The 21655-nt window shown below is 43.7% G+C and overlaps 1 protein-coding gene across 5 annotated transcripts in view; it reads right to left on the minus strand.

Moving 5' to 3' along the window:
* The window catches only part of USP20 (ubiquitin specific peptidase 20), a 5014215-nt gene that overhangs the window by 2775299 nt on the left and 2217261 nt on the right, over positions 1 to 21655 (minus strand). For all 5 annotated transcript variants that reach the window (XM_044058629.1, XM_044058630.1, XM_044058628.1 and 2 more), the window contains one exon: positions 21442 to 21614. In XM_044058629.1, coding sequence (XP_043914564.1) covers positions 21442 to 21614 — 173 coding nt within the window. The remainder of the gene's footprint in view (positions 1 to 21441; positions 21615 to 21655) is intronic.

Consider the following 21655-nt stretch of genomic DNA (forward strand, 5'->3'; position numbering starts at 1 on the left):
TAGAGGGGAGAGCATCCACCAAGCCAGGTGGTCTTTACATGATTGAGTGATTATTATCTTGTGAGACATTGGGAGCTGTTGAAAGGACCATTGAGTAAAAAGCATCCACTGAAGAAGCCGCATGTGAAAACGAGCCAGTGGAACTAGTATGATTGCTGCTGCCATGAGGCCCAAAGTCTTTAGTACAAATCTGGCCTGAATCCTGTTGCACTGTAGTAAGACCTGCATGTGTCGGCGGATGTCTGACACTCTGTCAAGAGGAAGTCTTGCAGAGTGATCTTTTGTATTTAAGCTTGCGCCTATAAAGACTATAGACTGACAAGGCGACAATGCTGACTTTTCGAAATTTATTGATATATCTAGCTTGGAGCAAGTTTGGATGGTATAATCCCTGGCTCGTGGTAGCTGATGCCTGGTGGAAGCAGTGAGGAGCCAGTCATCGAGATATGGAAACACCTGGAATCCTCGCCGTCTCAGGTGAGTCGTAACCACTGCCATACATTTGGTGAACACCCTGGGGGCTGTGGTGAGACCAAAGGGCAGGGCTCTGAATTGATAGTGACTGGCTCCCAGCCGGAAGCGGAGAAACCTTCTGGAGCGCCTGTTCATTTTGATATGGTAGTACGCATCCTGAAGGTCTATGCAGCACATCCAATTGTCCTGACCCAAAAAGGGTAGAATGGACTGAAGCGTGACCATCCGGAACTTTGTTCTTTGAGCAGATTTGTTTAGCCTGCTGAGATCCAAAATGGGTCTCCAGTCCCCTGTCTTTTTTGGCACCAAAAAGAACTTGGAGTAATATCCGGATCGTTGCTGGTCTGCTGGGACTGGCTAGATGGCCCATTTTTCTAGCAGTTTTGAAATTTCTAGCACTGCTTGTTCCCTTAGACCGGGTGGAACATCTGGAAGGGACTTGGTTGTTTGTACCAGGGTGTGGACAAAGGGGATCTTGTAACCCTTGGATATGATAGACCGTACCCATTTGTCTTGTTTGAGGAGTTGCCAGGATTCTGGGTACAGTCACAATCTTCCCCCGACTGCCTCCGAAGGCGGATAGTCGGGCAGCCCCTCAAGGGTGCTGAAACGGTTTGTCAGAGAAAGATTCTCTGCTACCCTGATTTTGCGGGCCCCCTCTGCCCCTCGGGAGGCGTCTATTATTGTTCTCTCCCCTGCCCCTGGAGGGAAACTCGCCACGTGTGTCAGGCATGACTCCCTGGGGTTTCCAAAACCATATTTTTCCACTCTTCTGACCCTTGGGGTATGGTCTAGAGGGAGTGGAGAAATGGACTCCCATGGCAGAGAGAGTCTTGCCTTCCTGCTCACACCTGGTAAGGGCATCTTTCACCTGTGGTCCAAACAGAGCCGAACCATCGAAGGGGGTATTGGTGAAGGACACCTTAAAGGGGTCAGCAAAGTTACATAACCGCATCCAGGCATGTCTTCTCAAAGCCACGCCTGTACCTGCGGCCCTACTTGCCCCATCAGCTGCATAAGAAATGAGCCGCATGGAGGAGTTGACAATAGAATTAAGGGTCGCCAGCTGGGAGTTAATCTTATCTTGAGCCCCCGCAGCTGATGGATCCAGAAGGGTATCACTCAGTTCCTTGAGAAGATCCCTTTGGAGACGAGTGAAATGGCACAGATAATTCAGCGACCGCATAGAAAAAGTCGCTGAGGAAAACATCCGCTTCCCGTACCTGTCCATTGTCCTAGATTCTTTATTAGGTGGATGGACAGGCACCGAAGGGTCAGCCAGCTCCTTCTTTGTGGCTGCTGCAACCACCATGGCATCAACAGGGACACCCTTTGTCTAGAATTGCTTGTTGGGTGGGGCTGTAATAAATTTAGTGGGCCTACGGGGGAGTTGGTTCCACTGTGTCCGGGGCTAACTACGCCTTTCGAGCCACTACTTCCATTAGCAGGTCGAAAGGTGGAGACACCCAGGAGGTGGAAGGGCGAGAACCAAACGCATCCAGATAGACCGACTCGTCCTCAGAAGGGTTAAGGTCAGTCCAGTTCCCCCTCTGCTTAAGGATCTCTAGGATATCTGAAAAGGAGACATCCTCAGAGGGGAATCTTGGGGACCCTTCCGAATCCTCCAAGTCGGTATCAGACATGACTGACTCGGAGGAGTAGACATGTTTCTTCTTACATTTTCTCTTCCGTGGGGGCTCCGCCGAAGGATCGGGGAGGCCTCGGAAGAGGAAGATACACCCAATGGGGTGACCTGGAGTGTTTGCTCTCCATGCTTGGGGTCAGGAGGATGGACAGAGATCGATGCAGGCACCATGGGGGGAGGAGCCAAAGGGGCTGATCGAGGGGCCGACTCAGGACTCAACACACTCCTCATGACCTCGGAGGCGCCCCTGTCAGGCAGAGCAGAAGGTCCCCACACCATAGAGAGGAGAACCCCTGCCAGCACAGAGAGGGATGGCTCCGAGGCCGAAGTCGGGGCCGAGCTCACCTGTGCCGAGGCTCCGAGAGGGAGAACGGGGTCGAACAAGGGTCTGATGCTACTTGCCCCCTCGGAGCCATCAAGGGAGTCTCAGTGCCCAGATCCCTCCAAGGACGGAACCAAAGAAGAGATTGGAGCCGACGAAGGAGCCGAAAGGTGTGGCATCGGTTCCGACGTTACCAAGATTCGAGCCCCAACCAGCTCCAGCTCTGAATACAAGGAGGGAGTCGGAGGAGGAACTGCTGAAGACATCGGGTCAGCCACAGTCTGTTGAGATGGGCTGGTTAACATTTTGACCAGGGCCTGCGATTTAAGGAGTCTACTGACCACCCTCTCTAAGTCATGATTGGATAGCCTGGAAGACCGAGGTGGGACCTATGGCTTTTTTCAGATTGGAGCAATGGTGACCTCGGAGCCGAACAAACTGATTCTAGGGAAGGGGACCTAGAACGTTTTCGGCTCGAAGACGGTTCTGACACTAAGGTTGGAGCAGACTGAGGTCCAGAGGTGTCGGCTCCAGCCGGAGCCGAAGAGGAGGCAGGCACTCCACCAGGTGACAGCTCCAAACAGGGAGCCGACGGCTTAGCGGGCTTTGAGGATTTACCCGATGAAGGCTTGGTCTGGGATCCTTCTGGCTTAAGTAAGCCTTTCAGGATGAGCTTGTTCCTACGTTCCTGCAGGACTCTCAGGCTGAAGGCATGACAGACTGAGCAGGAGTCCTGCAGGTGTAGGGGACCCAAGCAATAAACGCAATAAGTGTGACTGTCTGTCAGAGACATCTTCTGACAGCACGAGTCACACTTCTTAAAACCTGAGACTTTGGTATCCTTAGACATAGTGGATACCAAAGAAGAAAAGTCACTAGTGCTTAAACACACAGAAAAACACACACACAGTCGCACTAGTTAAACTAACAATATTAATAACTACACAGCTATATACTAATGCCAAATATATATATAAATATATACAAAAACTACAAGCCTACAAACTGTAGTAAAGTAGAAGGGCTAAACACTACCCTATTAACACAAGGAAAAGGAGGGGAGATTAGCCACTAAGAAAGGGGGGGGGGGGAGAGAAACACTCTAACTAAAAACGAGTTTCTGAGAGGGAATATTAGGGAGTAAACAGTGAATTAACTGACCGGAAAGCTATATATATATATAAGATAAGGTTGTAGAAAAAAAACTAAAGTTAACTTTTATACTAATATTAGAAGAAAAGATTAATACGACCTGGAGCCAAGTAAATTCGCAACCTCGTAGCTGAAGCGGCAAACAAGATCTGGGGATCTGACGCCTAGCATTGTGGGATATAGGGAGGGTCTTGAGCTTTAGTAGATTGCCGAGTCGGAGCCGAGGATCAGCTCTGAACCCATCCAGAAAGAATGAAGGCGAGATAGACAACTTAACATCTTATATTCACCTTTGTTCTGGTAATTTGGAAAGAATAATGGTAAATTAATGGATTGGTTGATGTTGGGTTCCGACGCGACCTTGGGCAAATAGGAAGGATTGGTCCTGAGGGAAACTCTATCTTTATGAAAAACCAAGTATGGCAGTTTGGCGCAAAGGGCTTGAAGTTCCGAAACCCTTCTGGCTGAGGTGATGGCAATAAGAAAGGCTGTCTTCCAAGATAAGAATTTTAGATCCACCGAGGCTGCAGGCTCGAATGGGGGAGTTGTCAGAGATTGGAGAACAAAAGTTAAATCCCATGGAGGAACTGGATCTTTACCAGGGGGTCTCAAGAGGAAAGTGCCTTTTAAAAAGGTCTTACATAATTTGGAAAAGGCCAGGGGGCCGAGATCACTTCCCACATGATAGTGGGAGATTGCAGCTAACTGGACTTTGACCGTAGAGGAGTTAGCACCCTGGTCGAATAAGGTTGATAAGAATTCTAGCACTGCTGGTAGTGGAGCTATAAAGGGATCTAAGTTTCTGTGCTCCGCCCAAATAGAAAAACGTTTCCATTTGCTATTATAAACCTTCCTCGTAGAAGGCTTATGAGCGGCTACTAAAATAGCCTTGACAGATGACGAGATACCGGGAGTCCTAGCTATCACTGCAACTGGATCAGCCAAGCTGTGAGCTTGAGGTTGTCCAGGTTCGGGGTTGTCAACCCTAGTGTGTGAGAGATCAGATCCGGAGTGGGATCTAGAACCCATGGGGGGTTCACTAGGTGAGACCATAGGCAAGGGAACCACGCTTGACGAGGCCAGAATGGGGCTATGAGGATCACTCTGCTCCCCAACTGACATGCTTTCTGCAAGAATTTTAGCATTAGGGGAAGAGATGGATAAGCATAAAGTAGACCGGATGGCCAAACATGCACCAGAGCGTCTCTGGGGGATTTCCCTGGTGGGGGAATTAGAGCAAAGTAGTCGCTGCACTTTGCGTTCGGAGACGCAAAGACATCGCAGCAAGGTTGACCCCATTTGAGGAAAATTTGCTTCGCTACTCTAGGGTTCAGAGACCACTCGTACGGTGAAAGGATGGTTCGACTCAACCTGTCTGCCAAGATGTTCGACCGGCCCGGAATGTGCGTTGCTATGAGAAAGTGGTTGGTGGAGATCGCCCATTCCCAAATTCTCATGGCCTCTCGACAAAGTGGGTAGGATCTGGTTCCCCCTTGTTTGTTGATATACCAGACTGACATGTTGGCTGTCTGAATTGCAATAGTCCCCAAGGGAAGAAGGGCCTGGAGTGCTTGCAACGCAAGCAGCACCGCTCTCATCTCTAGGACATTGATGTGCAAAAAGGTCTCCGATTGGGTCCACGTGCCTTGGATGGTTCTGCCCATACAGTGCCCCCCCCCACCCCAGGCGAGAAGTGTCCGTGGTCACTGTGGTTAGAGGGGGGGGCATAGAGAAGGAACGTCCTTTCTGGAGGTCCGGAGACTGGAGCCACCAGAGTAGGGCTTTCTTGCAAACTCTGCTGAGGGGAATGGGTGAATTCAGTGGATGTTGCAGGATGGACCACTGAACCTGTAGAGTCCACTGTAGTATCCTCATGTTCAGGCGCGCTAAGGGTAGCAGGTTGATAGTTGCCGCCATGGAGCCTAGAGCCCTCAGGACCAATTCCGCTGAAGGAGCCGGGTAGTTTAGAAGGGCTAGCACATGGAGCTTCAGGGTCCGAAGTTGGTCCGGAGTCAAAAAGACTTGCAAAAGGTTTGTGTTCAATTCGGCTCCAATGAAGTCCAAGACCTGGGTTGGTTGAAGAGAAGATTTTTTGACATTGATTGTGATTCCCAGTCGGGAGGCCAGATGGAGGAAATAATCTCTGGCTGAGCACAGTAGATGCCTTGTGGGGGCAGATAGGAGCCAGTCGTCTAGGTACAGAAAGATCTGTATTCCCTGAAGTCTCAGGTGGGCCGCTACCACTGCTAATACTTTGCTGAACACCCTGGGGGCTGTGGTGAGACCAAAGGGAAGGACCCTGAACCTTCTGGATCGCCTGTCCATCAGAATGTGGTAGTACGCGTCCTTGAGGTCTATGGAGCACATCCAGTCATTCTCCTGCAGGAGTGGGAGAATGGATTGAATGGTGACCATTCGGAACTTCTCTTTGGCCACTGACAGGTTTAGAAAGGATAGATCGAGGATTGGTCTTAAGTCCCCCGTCTTTTTTGGCACAAAAGAACCAGGAGTAAAAGCCTGATCCGGATTGGTCTGGGGGATGTGCTGGATTGCTCTTTTTTTCTAGCAGCTGGAGAATTTCTGCAGCTGCTGCCTCCCTTTGACTGGGTGGGACATCGGGAAGGCTCCGGGGTTTGGGAGGAAGATTGAGAAAGGGAATCTTGTAACCTCTGGATATGATCCGAAGCACCCAGCGATATGTTGTAATGGACTCCCACATTGTTAGGTGCCTCGAGAAATGCCCCCCGACTGCCTCCAGAGTAGAGCAGTCGGGTAACCCTTCAGGGTTGCTGCACGGGCCGATCAGAAAAGAGTTCTCTCGACCCGAAATTCTTCGGTCCCGCTCTGCCTCTGGGCCGGCGTCCACCTTGTCCTCCTCTGCCTCTGAAGGACGAGGGGTCCGATGCGAAATGGGACTGTTGAGATTTCCGGAACCACATCTTCTTCTGTCCCTTTTGGTTCCTAGAGAAGGACCTCTGGGGAGCAGAGAAGCGGACTCCGATGGCAGACGTCTTCCCATCTTTCTCGCTCTGGACCAGTGTGTCGCGTACGGTCTTGCCAAAGAACGAAGAACCGTCAAACAGGGCATTAGCAAAGGATGCCTTGAAGGGTTCCGCAAAATTGCAATGGCGGAGCCAAGCATGCCGTTGTAAAACAATGCCCGTTCCGCTAGCTCTAGCGGCCCCTTCTGTGGCATGTGAGAGGAGCCGCATAGAGGTGTTAGAAATGGATTTGAGAGTGGCCATTCGGGTACAGAATACTTTTTTATCCTCGGCCGACATGGACTCTGGGGGCGACCCAGCGTATTCTTTGATGAGATCCCGCTGGAGTCGTATCATGTGTGCCATATAATTCAGCGACCTTACCGAGAAGGTGGCTGAAGCGAACATCCGCTTCCCCAACGGTCCATGGTCTGAGACTCCTTGTCTGGAGGATGGACCGAGGAACTCTCCTGGGCCAGTTCCTTTTTAGTGGCGGCCGCCAACAACATAGCATCTACAGGAGCACCCTTGCTCCAACATGTCCTGTCAGAAGGGGGGCTAAGAATTTTATCAGGCCTCTTGGGAATGGACTCCACAGTGTCCGGCTCCTTCCATGCCCTGGTAGTAATCAGGTCTACCAGGGGGTCGGCGGGAGGGGACACCCAAGAGGTAGATGGGCCTGCGTCAAACACCTCCAGAAACACAGACTCATCCCAGGAAGGTTTTTGGGCAGACCACCCCCCTCTAATTCAAAGCATTTCCATGATGTCTCCGAAGGAGACGTCTTCGGGGGGTGACCTTGGGGAACCTTCCCCTTCCTCTAAATCTGTGTCTGTTGTCAAGGACTCAGGTGAGTCCAAGTGCCTCCTCTTGCACTTACGTTTGTGAGGAAACTCCTTGGGGGGGCTGTCCGAGGAGGCCTCACCAACCACATCTTGTTCCTCCAAGGGAACTATCTGGGACGTAGGCGCAGGCTGTCCCTGGGGCCAGGTGATGGAAGGTAGGCCCGTCTGAGAGGGAGTGCAGGGTGGAGCCGTAGCAGAAGCCTGGGGCCTCGATTCCCTCGATAGAACCCTCTCCACAACACTGAACGCCGAAGGGGAGTTGCTCTCCCTGGGATCTGAGAGCAGTCCTCTCGGATCCGATGTGTAGAGCGGAGCCGGCGCCGAAGCAATCGGATCCGAAGGGCCACTATGCTCCGACCGAGATGGAGCCGAAGACACATTGACACCTCCGGATCCAAAGCTCAGCTCCTCTCGGCTCTGAGAGCTCGGATCCGAAAAGGGACCCGACAAACTCGAGGGTGCCACCGGTGCCGAAGTACGAGGTACTATCGGAGCCGACACTCCCCCCGGCTCCGAAGGCTCCAAACCCCGGAAGTGGATTAGAGAAGGAGCAATCAGGGTGAAAAAGGGGGTCGAGCCCAGAGGGGGGGGGAGGCAGGAGCACTCCCATCTGCAGCTAAGCCTGGAGGAAACTACGCATCATCCGGTCCATGTCTACATCGGATAAGCTTCTAGTAGACCTAGAAGAGGCCACCGAGGCGGGACGGGAGTGCTGCCTTGATGACCTCGAAGGCCCCTTCTGTGGCATGGGAGAGGAGCCGCATAGAGGTGTTAGAAATGGATTTGAGAGTGGCCATTCGGGTAGAGAATGCTTTTTTATCCTTGGCCGACATGGACTCTGGGGGCGACCTAGAGTATTCTTTGATGAGATTCCGCTGGAGTCGTATCACGTGTGCCATATAATTCAGCGACCTTACTGAGAAGGTGGCTGAAGCGAACATCCGCTTCCCCAAACGGTCCATCGTCCGAGACTCCTTGTCTGGAGGATGGACCGAGGAACTCTCCTGGGCCAGTTCCTTTTTAGTGGCGGCCGCCACCAACATGGCATCTACAGGAGCACCCTTACTCCAACATGTCCTATCAGAAGGGGGACTAAGGATTTTATCAGGCCTCTTGGGAATGGACTCCACAGTGTCCGGCTCCTTCCATGCCTTGGTAGAAATCAGGGCTACCAGGGGGTCGGCGGGAGGGGACACCCAAGAGATAGATGGGCCTGTGTCAAACGCCTCCAGAAACACAGACTCATCCCAGGAAGGTTTATGGGCAGACCACCCCCCTCTAATTCGAAGCATTTCCATGATGTCTCTGAAGGAGACGTCTTCGGGGGTGACCTTGGGGAACCTTCCCCTTCCTCTAAATCTGTGTCTGTTGTCAAGGACTCAGGTGAGTCCAAGTGCCTCCTCTTGCACTTACGTTTGTGAGGAACCTCCTTGGGGGGGTTGTCCGAGGAGACCTCACCAACCACATCTTGTTCCTCCAAGGGAACTATCTGGGACGTAGGCGCAGGCTGTCCCTGGGGCCAGGTGATGGAAGGTAGGCCCGTCTGAGAGGGAGTGCAGGGTGGAGTCGTAGCCGAAGCCTGGGGCCTCGAATCCCTCGATAGAACCCTCTCCACAACATCGAACGCTGAAGGGGAGCTGCTCTCCCTGGGATCCAAGAGCAGCCCCCTCGGATCCGATGTGTAGAGCAGAGCCGGCGCCAAAGCAATCGGATCCGAAGGGCCAGTATGCTCCGACTGAGACAGAGCCGAAGACACACTGACACCTCCGGATCCAAATTCAGCTCCTCTCGGCTCAGAGAGCTCAGATCCAAAAAGGGACCCAACAAACCCGAGGGTGCTGTCGGCGCCAAAGTACGAGGTACTATCGGAGCAGACACTCCCCCGGCTCCAATGCTTCCCGGCTCCGAAGGCTCCGAACCCCAGAAGTGGGTCAGAGAAGGAGCAATCGGGGCGAAAAAGGGGGTCGAGCTCCCCCCAGAGGGGGGGGGGGGCAGGAGCACTCCCATCTGCAGCTGGGCCTGGAGGAACCTACGCATCATCTGGTCCATGTCTGCATCGGATAAGCTTCTAGTAGACCTAGAAGAGGCCACCGAGGCGGTACGTGAGTGCCGCCTCGATGACCTCGAAGGCGACCAGGTCTCCTCCTCTTCCTACGGCTCCGTAGAAAAACGGGGTGAATGGAGCCAGGAAGGAGAAGTGCCGGAGGCCTTGGGAGAAGCCGCTTGCTTGGCCGGCAGGGCCGAGGAGGAAGACTCGGCCCTCTGCTTGTGGTGCTTCCCCTTTCTAAGCTCTCTCCTAGCTTGCCTCTCCTCCTGGCCTGCAGTGGGAGGGTGAGTCCCGGCCAGGGGAGCAGGGATGGGAGGTGGCACTGCCACAGCCGCAGTAGGTACCACGGAGGAAGAGGAGGACAAAGTCGGATCTGGGGGCAACAGTTCCGCCAAAGCCAACTTCGAACTCCTGTCCCTCAAAGCCCTGGGGTTGAAGGCTGCACAAATAGTGCAGCCTGAGGAGAGGTGGTCAACCCCAAGGCAAATAACACACCAAGTGTGGCCATCCACTGAGGACAGCTTATGGCCACACTCGGTGCATTTAGAAAAGAAGGCTTTAGGGGCCTCAGACATGACTTAGAAAAATTAAGCACTAGGCTCAACACAGACACACCTTCAACACCGGGGAGGACAAACTAACTAAATACACTTAAGTTTAACTACAAAAAGGTGCTAATAAGGCAATGGACTAGGGGTAACACACGCACAAATTTTAAAACAGTTAGAATAAAGAAAGATTTTTCTCACAGAATACGTTCTACCCACGCCTGGAAGCTCCCTCAAAGCTGCTGACTGAACTGCGGCAAACGACATCTGGGGTCAGGAAGGGTTAGCAGGGGATTATGGGTAAGGGGGAGGAGCTTGGAGATCGGATCTTAGCTGTTTGAAGCTGCCGACTCGGATCCGATATGGATCCGATACCCACAGGTTGATGGACAAATGAAGTTAACTACTTCAGATTAATTCTTTTAAGATGAGACTCAGGATCTAAACTGGCTGGACATAGTAAAGCCTTATTAAGTTTATTACTGTTGGCTACCAAAAAAAGTCAATTACTAAAATAGAAATCTAATTCTAATAAACCATATTTGAATGACTGAATATTATAAGAGATATAAATGAAATGGAAAAAGGATCTTTAGAAATGGGAAGGAGCGAATTACATAAAAATAAATGGAAATTGCGGAAAAATCCATGCAGAATAATGTTCAAAAGAAGGAGTGAGTTTTAAGGGAAATTAGGAATTCAGCAATTTTTGTAATGTTGGACTGATGACAGTTACAAGTCAAGAAAAGAAGTGATGTATAATGCATGTAATTGGGAAAATGTCAATATTGTTTGTTTTCTTTTCTATTAATGTATGTTTGTCTACATCTTAAATGATAAGTTAAAAAAATAAATATTTTTAAAATGGAAGAATTCTAAACTTACTGGAATAACAATCTGTACAGGAAATTATATAGGTTGGACTAATGAGAAGGATATTTTAAATGAAGCAAGGAGGACTACTGAGCACTGTTCTAGGTGCAAACCTATTTTTACAGATACTTTTCCAGTGTCTAAGCATGGGTAGTACTTACTACATTTGCTACCTGTATAAATAGCATGATCAGAAGAATGATGATGGAATATGAAAACTTTCAGTTGGGTACTCTGGAATAAATAATAGCACAGAGATATTATTTTGCTTCTGATAGGTATCATTCATTTGGGCCAACAGAATCACAAATTATAAAAAGAGAAAATGACTATAAAGATTTTTAGAAGCAGACTTGATAAGGCTTTAACACTTTTTTTTTTAGAGATGTCACTAATAGAGTTATAAGAAAGAGCAGTGGGGGAAAGGTGGAATTGAAAAACTGCCTTAGTAAATTTTAGAAGCTTAATAATGAAAATAGATGACTTAAGGATTCTGCTGTCAGATGGCCTGGATGTAGCTGTACTGTTAGAATCATGGTTTGGTGATAAAAATACTACTAAAGGAATAATGAGGTACAAAGCCTTCTAAGGTTAGAAGAGTCTCAATTTTTGTAATGAAGGGTTTCAATGTCAAAACTACAAAAGGGGTTGAGGATGGATATCCATTTTTCCCCAGTAAAACAGTACTCATCAATTTATAGTTTTTTTTACACATCTATGACAAAAATGAGGCAGAAATTTAACTTGAACACAGCACAGTGTAATATGTTTGTTATGACTGGTGGTTTTAATCCTTCCAAAGCCTGAAGTCATGTTCACTGACTTCATGTTGTCTGATAAGACATACCATGATCATACTAAAGCATTTTTAACTCTGTTACACTGCCTTCAACTCAGTTTTGTAATTCCTACCATTAATATTGCATAGCTTATAAAAATCTTGTAGCTACGGTTTATATAGGAAGCACAGGCTTGAATTCACAGATACTGAAATAATATGTTGGGTTGCACAGCTAGGCTTATAAGGGTATGGTAGCCGTTAGCCTAGTATACACATATGAATCTATAAAGTGAATGAAAATGACTGAAGCAAATGGCAGTGATATCAGTTTTAGATCAGCTGGGTGTATCAAAATATGTACAACATCAAATTAAAGATGACACTATTCTGGCATCAAAAGATTTTAATGTTTATGGCGTAAAAAAAATAAAGCATAGCAACTCTGATCATCTGGACATTTACTGTAACCACCACTGTGCTCTTTAAAGTCTTAGCAATAACAGTTTATTCCTGGTTTGCCACTTGAAAAACAGCATTTAAAATCCCTCTTCTGGCGTCCGTCTGTTTTCCCAGTCACTGTTAATTTGTCCAACATAAAAACTTTGCTTTGGATAGATTCTTTAATGGTGGTAACTTTTTAGCCTTCGACTTGCATTATGTGTCAGACTAACCTTTGGTTTTCTATTTTGTTTTACACACAAGCTAGTGAAGTTTCCATTAACCTCTGCATACAGCTACCTTACACATGGCTCTACTTTGTTGCACTGTATAATGCTAATAATTCTATAACCATGTAATATGGGAATTAAATCCTGAGTTCAAAACTCCTGAAAGGACAGATTTGTGCAGGTTGTTATATATTGTTTCTGGAATCATTACCATTAAGCACTGCTGTAAGAAATTTACATTATTCTAAGCAGAATACATGTATCAAAGTTTAAGCTTCAAATATCACTTATTTAAAAAAATTAATCACCCTTCTAAGTATAATATTAAATAAAAAAGCCATTTAGTTCCATGACTGTGTGCATCAGTGTGGGTAAGATATGTGGACCATCTGTTCAGCATGTACTGTGTGGTAGCCTGGAGCAAAATATTACAGCATCAGATACCATAAAATATATTTAACTTGTCCTTAAACTCAAAATTAATACATGTAATCTCTTCAATAAAATGCCCACACGGAGTAAACGCTCCAACCAAAAAAGCCACGCACGTAAATATGAAACAAAACAGATATGGTAGGAGCGATACACAGTAGATCCACCAAAAGTTCATTTAACGTCCCCGAAACTTCAATAGTTCAAATATACAGTATAGCTATAAACAATACTGTAACAAAGCAAAACGACTCGTTCAGTACAAGGACGGTTTATTTTAAGAAAATGAACAAACGCAGGTTAGCGCTTTCACCATACGGCTTCTTCAGACCTTTTTGAAATTCAAAAGCTCATCCAATTTAAATCAAATCTATGGCGGGAAAAACTTCCTCTCTTAAAGTGCCAACCCAGATAAAAGACATGCAAGCAACATCTCTCATACATTCATTCATAAATACATACTCTTATACTTGTTAAAGAATATAAAATATATATATATATATATATATATATATATATATATATATATATAGATATATATATATATAGATATATATATATATATACTTAAAACCTGTCACCATAGCCTATCTATATACATATTTGATCAGGACATACAGTGATATAGAAAGAAATAAAATAAAATAACAATTAAGAAGTATTTGTCATGTATAAAAATATGATGTATCATGTCTAGAATAATAAATTAAAAATATACATTGCTAAACCAAAACTACAACTAATAACTTACTAAGAAGATATCCATTCAAAGTAAGAGCATATAATACATATACATTAATATTAAATCAATATAAAATATTGCTCTACATAGATTAATACGGTCTTAAGATATTCTCAGCCTCCTGGATTTAAGAAAAGGTTTGATCGGGACTCTACCATTCAGACCTGGATCTAAATCAGACCTCAGTCTCATGATCCATATACTTTCTCTGGTCTCGGTATATGTCCTGATGTCACCCCCCCTGGGTCCTGCATAAACTTTCTCGACTATCCTGAACCTAAAAGTATGATTTCTCCATTCTCTGCAACATGCTTAGCTAGAGCATTAACTTTGGAGGCAATCCTGATATTATACATGTGTTCACGCATCCTATCCTTTAGACATCTGTTAGTTTTCCCTATATAAAACATATTACAGGTGTCACAACAAGCTAAATAAACAATATTTGTGGACATACAATCCCCTCTGACTCTAAACGTGTAAGACCTCATATTGCTGGGATGTATGAAAGTGGGGTTAGAATCAATCAGATGGCAAAAGTTGCAATGGCCACATGACAATGTGCCATAAGGCAACTCTATCTCACTTTCTGATGTCCCACGAGGGTAACATAACAGCCTCTTGAGGTTCCTTTTATTCTTATAAATAAACTTCGGGGCTGAGCCCACAATTTCCTTAACTCCTGGATCTACAAACAAAATATCCCAATGAATTCTTATAGCATCCTTAATTCTACCTACATCTTTGGTATAAAAGATGGGACATATTACTCTATCATGTTGAACTCTTCCTGGGGCTAATCCATGTGTGGAATTGTTGATATTCTCTGTTATTAGAGAAGTATGGAGCCGCTGCCCCATGTCTAAATGTGTCTGCATCCGCCATTCCATTATCTATGTCACTAACACTATAACCATGTTCCAAAAATCTCTTGTACAGATCATCCAACTCATTATTAAATCCTGAGTCAGTGGGATTGTACCTGGACATCCTCATTGCCTGCCCCCTAACAATATTTCTATAGATGTATCCAGGGTGCATACTACGACGGTGCAATAATACATTTCTATGACATGGTTTTCTATAAAGCCCTGTATTTATCAGGCCATTATCCAATTTTTTGACATAACCATCTAGAAATGGTATCTTATCCATAGAATATTCAAAACTAAATTTGAGATATCCAGTTAGAGAATTAATTTCTTCAACAAATGATTCCAGTTCATCCAATGACCCTTTCCACAGTAAAAAGAGGTCATCTACAAAAGGTCTGTAGAAGGACACTGATCTCAAAAAACTAGGCATCTTGAACATAAACTTATTCTCCCATTCAGCCATAAAAAGGTTGGCGTAGCTATTGGCACAGGATGTGCCCATAGCTACGCCATCCCTCTGGAGGTAATATTGTCCCTCAAAACAGAAGACATTAGTTTCCAAGACCACCTCTAAAAAAGTCATTAGCAAATCAATCTGTCTTTCATCTATTACTGACTCCCTCTTAAGATAGCTACCCACCATCTCTATTCCATCAACATTCGGAATAATTGTAAACAATGAGTGGACATCCATAGTTACAAAAATATAATCAAAACTCCCACTTGTTCTCTTGATAAAATCATAGAGGTCCAACAAGAACGGTCTTGTATCTCTCAATATAAAAACATTAACATCAACTACTGTCCTTAAGAAATGTTCTACATAAACAGAGAAGGGTTCAGTTGACCAGCCTCTTGCCCCAATAAAGGATGTAATGGAGGTGTAAAGGTGCTAGGTTTCCTAAAGCTCTGATTCACTACTCCTACATCATTATTCCTAAACTCTATTTTCAAAGATAAGTTACGTATAAATAACTTAAAATCTTGTAAAGTCTCTTCAAAATTACTATAAGTAGTTGGAATGAAAGATAAACCTCTGGATAAGACAGACTCACACGTGATGATATATTAAAGATTATCAAGTGGTCCCCTTCCCTTCCCACATCCTCTTGATGTTGTGATTCGGGATTCGGTCTAAGGACAATTTCCTTTTCTGTCTCCCTCTGCTGGTTGAACGTGTCCTCCCTTCCCTGTATTCGAATCTGATGGGGAAAGGGTGTCTAATATCATAGACTGTATCACTTCTGGCTCCTCCATCTCCTTGAGTATCCCTAATAACTCCATCCACAGACATACCAGGAGGTGTAGTCTTAGGAACCTTTCTCTTTACTACTGGCTCTTGAGGCTGCTTGTTAATCAGACAGGACTGTTTATGACAAGAAGACTGTCCTCTGTTGTTAAAATCAGTCAGGGTAGGGGTACTATCATGTCCTCCTTGAGCCCTATGAGTCATCTGTTCACTAATTGATGTACCCTCAGTAGAGTTATCACATTCCTGACTATTAACATTCACATGTATATTGTCATTCACAGATACATTATTATTGCTATTACTACTACTAATGACAGGAACATCAACATTGCGTGCAATGCCCATTTGTCCATCAGTCCCATTTCCATGTCCATACTGGCCAGTGGTACCCATGTTACCCCTAGGCCAAGTGAATATATTCCCTTGTCGAAAATCATTAATGTCTCTTTGTAACTTGAGTCTTTTCTGGTCAAAGAGTCTCTTTTCATATTGAAACACATTATCTAGCATAGCATGAAAATATTCATCAATACGTGCTGCAGGATAACGTTGATAAATGATATTCTGTTGCTTCCTAATATCTTGTCTTAATTCTTCTTCCATTGGACTGAAAAAATCATTCAATAATGTCATATATTTGAGGCTTACCTCTATATTAAGTTGCTGCCACTTGTATAGCAGCTCTGGATATTGTGTCCCTGTTGTCGGCATTTTCAAAACTCTCAGACCTCTCAGAATAATGCGTCGCTGAACACAGACCTCAAAATGTTGTCTCTGTGTCTGTAGCCTCTTAAGTTTACATAATTCCATTTCCATCTTCTCTAACGCCATTCTCAAACCTTCCTGGTCAAATTGTCCTGTTGTCAATTCATTTGATGCTTCTTCATTGGCTTTGTATAATGTCAACGGATTCATCCGTTCATGTAGGCACTCAGAGAGCCTGTCCAATGCGGGACGCAAAACGTCAGCCTCGCCTTCCTTTTCTCTCATAACATACAGAAGCCCTATTTGTATAGAGCTTTCTTCTACCATGTCTCCGATTGGGCAAAAGCAGCAACAACAAGTAATCTCTTCAATAAAATGCCCACATGGAGTAAACGCTCCAACCAAAAAAGCCACGCACGTAAATATGAAACAAAACAGATATGGTAGGAGCGATACACAGTAGATCCACCAAAAGTTCATTTAACGTCCCCGAAACTTCAATAGTCCAAATATACAGTATAGCTATAAACAATACTGTAACAAAGCAAAACGACTCGTTCAGTACAAGGACGGTTTATTTTAAGAAAATGAACAAACGCAGGTTAGCGCTTTCACCATACGACTTCTTCAGACCTTTTTGAAATTCAAATGCTCATCCAAGTTAAATCAAATCTATGGCAGGAAAAACTTCCTCTCTTAAAGTGCCAACCCAGATAAAAGACATACAAGCAACATCTCTCATACATTCATTCATAAATACATACTCTCATACTTGTTAAAGAATATAAAAAAAAAAAATATATATATATATATATATATATATATATATATATATATATATATATCTTTCTACAGACGTTTTATAGATGACATTTTGCTTTGTTACAGTATTGTTTATAGCTATACTGTATATTTGGGCTATTGAAGTTTCGGGGACGTTAAATGAACTTTTGGTGGATCTACTGTGTATCGCTCCTACCATATCTGTTTTGTTTCAAAATTAATACATGTTCATCTCTATGCACAAAAGTAGAATGAACTGTAAATGCCTTTTAAAATCTAAGCAAAAGTTATTCAGTCTGTCACTGAAACATTAGTTAAACATTTAACAAATATATGCATAACTTAAAATAATATTATTGCTTAAAGAATTACTTTGACACTGTCATTCTTATTGTGAATGAAAGTCTAAAAATAAATGCTTGCATATTATCTAAGCACTGTCTCAAAGTTGTGAAAGGTTACCTGTTTGCAAACAGCTACTGCATTTTAATTACTGTTTGACATAATTGCAGCAAAACAAAGTAGAGTGGCCTGATGAAGACCAGAAGACCAAGAAAAACAATAAAATTCTAAATAGAAGGATTCTGGTTACCACAGCTGAAGCACACTTTTAATAAAACAAAAGCTACTGACACATGTAACAAACAGGTAAGCATTTTTGCAGAGACAAAGTCTGCTTCTTTAGACCACTAACAAAATATAATATACAAGGTTACTCACATTTATAAAAATAAATAAATAAATAAAAAAACCCAGCTCCAATAGAAACAGCGTAATAAGTCTGAAGCATCACTCACTAAGGGTTCAAACAACCAATCCCAGAAATTAACTATTTAACAATATGGCCCACTGGGGATCTAAATAACCAATCTAAAGGCACAAAACTAACACACTTATTTAAATATTTTCAATATTCATATCAGAAAGATACATATCCCTAAATACATGAGAACTAATGAATATTAATGTTGAAGGGGTCAGAACTTCAAAACTGGCTTCAGAGACATATATTCATTTAAACCAGGATACACATTTCCCTTCAACAATATGTATTTTACATCCTTCTTCTCTGTGCTACATCTGAAGTCACCACCCATCATATTTTCAAAACCAACTCCAATACGAGAAACTTAAAGCTGTGATCATTACCACTATCTAATATATGTTTCGCTAAGGCACTAATACCCTTATGATTCCGTATATCACCTATGTGCTCCAATATTCTGTCTTAGAACATTCTAGTGGTTTTGCCAATATAAAATGCAGTACAAACAGTACAACTGGCACAACACATCATATTTTTAGTTCTACAACCTGAATAAAAGTCAAGACAAATCTCTTGCTTGGTATGTGGATGGAGAAAAGAAGAACTCCAGTTGTACTGACATGCTGTACACTTTCGACAACAATATGTACCCCATCTCTCTGATAGCTCATGAGGAATCTGTTCAAAGCTCTTATAGCATACCAGGAGCGGCCTTAGGTCAACTGGTGTCCTAGACAAAAGGGCTCCACTGTGCCCCCACCACACCACCTGGTGCCCCCATCCTGGTCTACCTACACCAAATAAGTACTGAAAAAGTGCCCCTACTAGAGTGCCGCCCTAGGTAGCCGCCTAGTTGGCCTATGCCTAAGGCCGGCTATGAGCACAACTGTCATTTGAGCTCTAAATTATTTCTAAAAGAAAGCATTAATTGCTCATCTAGCACTTTCCTAAGGTCCGGGTTAACCCAAAGAAGTGGCCAATTCTTCTTAACAACATTACAAGTAACACTGATGTCACTAGAATAAATTAATCTTATCTTTAACCTGACAAATAGTGGTCCTAGCAGTGGCAACATTCGTACTAACAAATGGATCAGAAAAAAACAATCTCCCCTCAGTATTAAGGACAGACCAAGCCTCTCTCAGGTTATTGTCACTATCAGCAACACTATAGTCCTGTTCCAAGAATTCTTTCCTCATAAAATCCAAAGTTAACTTTAACTGCACATCGTTATGTATATGCATAGCTCTCAAAAACCGACCTCTAAGAATAGTCTTGCTCACGTGTCTCTGATCTATGCTGGTCTTGTTTAACAATGCATTCCTCCTGCATGGTTTCCTACAGATGCCTGTATTAACTCTCTTACTGTTGTCAAGGCTAACATACACATGTAAAAACTCTATTGCCTTATCTGGCACACAATGACCCCTAAACTTTAAAAATGTCATAGTGCCATGTAAATACTCAATAAAACTCAAACTATCCAAACCACCACTCCAAATAAACACACTGTCAACAAATCTTCTATAAAAATGCAAACAACATACAAAAGGATTACCGTCATTAAAAACAAAGATTCTCCCAGTGGGCCAAAACAAGGCTGGCGTGGCTGTTGGCACAAGCTGTGCCCATCACGATGCCAACCTTCTGCAGGTAAAAATCATTATTAAAAATAAACACGTTCACCAAAATTAGATCTATTAAAGCACATAAGTGGTGTTAGTGATGGTCCAAATATTTCTGCACAAAAATCTGCTATACCCCACTATTTCTTCTGTTTCATTATTCAAGAAAAATAAGCAATAACACCGTAATGTCTTGTAATTGTATCTTCCCTGTAAACAGATTATCCGCCATGTTTTCTTGTCTTGAACATTTTCAATGTCATAAAGCCTGGTATTACAAAAACATGCAGCTTACAGAGATCAAACAATCAAATCACCCAGACGGTAACAGTGAAGCCTGAAAACTCTGAAAGCAGCACGTTACAGAATGCTGCGCATGTTTTCTCTGCTCATAAATTAAAAAAAAAAAAAAGAAACAAACATCTGGTGCTCAGTATTGTAATTAAGTAACTCATGTCAGCTGTATAACATCTGAAGGAAAAATAAAAACTTGATGAATCATGTTTGTTTTACATGCAAGGTAAACATGCACCTCAACAACTGTCACTTCATTTCTATTTGTTCCATGTCCCCATCTGTTATCAACTCATTTGTATTTGAATCGCTTCCCTAACCACGGTTGCTCTATTTACTCTCCTCCCCAATTACTGTTGCTTTGTTCCACTTACCCAACTCTGTCAATTAATTTTGTTTTCCCTCCCTAACTGCTGCTGTTGCCTCATTTCTATTTGTTGCCTCCCTTACACAACACCAGTCACTTGATTTCTAAAATTTCCCCAGCTCAAAGACTGACACTTTATTTCTACTTGTTCTTACTCCTCAACAACTGACATTTTTGTTTCCCCCTCCCCAATGACTGTCATTTCATTTCTCTTTGTTCCAACGTTTGACTGTCATTTCACTTCTATTCAGTCCTCCTGACATTTTGCATCTATTTGTTCCTCCCTTCTAAACTACTGTTGTTTAGCTGGGGAGAATAAATAGAAATTAATGTCACTTTATTTTCATCTTCTCCCCCAAATACTGTAATTTTTATATGCTATCTATCACACATCTACATAGAAATGAACACTTATGTTAGTGGCCTCCTGGCTGTGTTCTCAAGATCCACAATTAAGGTACTTTACCAATGCTATTAGTCCAGCAATCTAATATGTCAACACCCTGAAGCCTGTGCAAACCGGTAAACCCACAAATATTAGTCTTACCACTGTCCCTGAACTTGTCTGCTTACTCATGCAGAGAAATCCAATCCACTTTGCAATGCACTAAGTTCAGGAATGAATATGATGCTGACCAAAAAAAAAAAGACTACAACCAATTCTTATATCTTGGATTTGTTCTTTGTACAAGCCACATTCATACTACTACTGCTGCTCTAGTAATTCAAAAAATCACAGCAAATTTCAAATAATTAAATTTAGCTTTTAAAAGTGAGAGACTACTGAAGTTGGAGCAATTAATAGACATACTGATTGGATGCATATGTTTAGTTTGTGAATTTTAAATCAGTTGAAAATACAAAGTTTTTCTCAGAACCAACCTGGCTTCATCTCAGTGTTTCCCATCCTGTCTTCAATGAAGACAATTCCACAGCTTCAACGGTTTTCTCGGACTACTGTACTTCAAAATTCTTTCCAGTCCTTTCTTCTAACTCAGCTTTTTTACACCACGAAAAGTAAAATTTCTAGCATTTTCTAGCAGTAAAAAAGATGCAGCATGAATGGGACATGGTGCTATAAGGCATAACCTAAGCCACAACCCTCTTTTTTGTCTTTATTGATAATCTATAATGCAGAATGTCTTTGTGTGGTGTTCTACTGAGCAACAGAATAATCATTACATCAAATCAGCAGTTTATTTACTAAACAAAAATCTATAGCATGTGCTGGATAAGGATCTTGAGAAAAGTGAAACAAACCAACCTTCGAATGTAATCCATGATGAAAGCAATCCATCCTTGAGGTGCGTAGTTGTCACCACAACTGCTGGTCTTAGCAGGCACATTTTGATGAATTGAGGAGTGAAGTTTTGCCAAATCCTCCTTCCCAGGAATTGGCAGGGACAGGTCCTGAAATGTTTCGACTGTTGTTGACACCTGATCAGAAGGAAAATCCAAATCTATTAGTGAAACACAAA

Source organism: Protopterus annectens, chromosome 16.part0 (genome assembly GCF_019279795.1).
Source record: "Protopterus annectens isolate FY-2018-M chromosome 16.part0, PAN1.0, whole genome shotgun sequence".
Taxonomy (NCBI): domain Eukaryota; kingdom Metazoa; phylum Chordata; order Ceratodontiformes; family Protopteridae; genus Protopterus; species Protopterus annectens.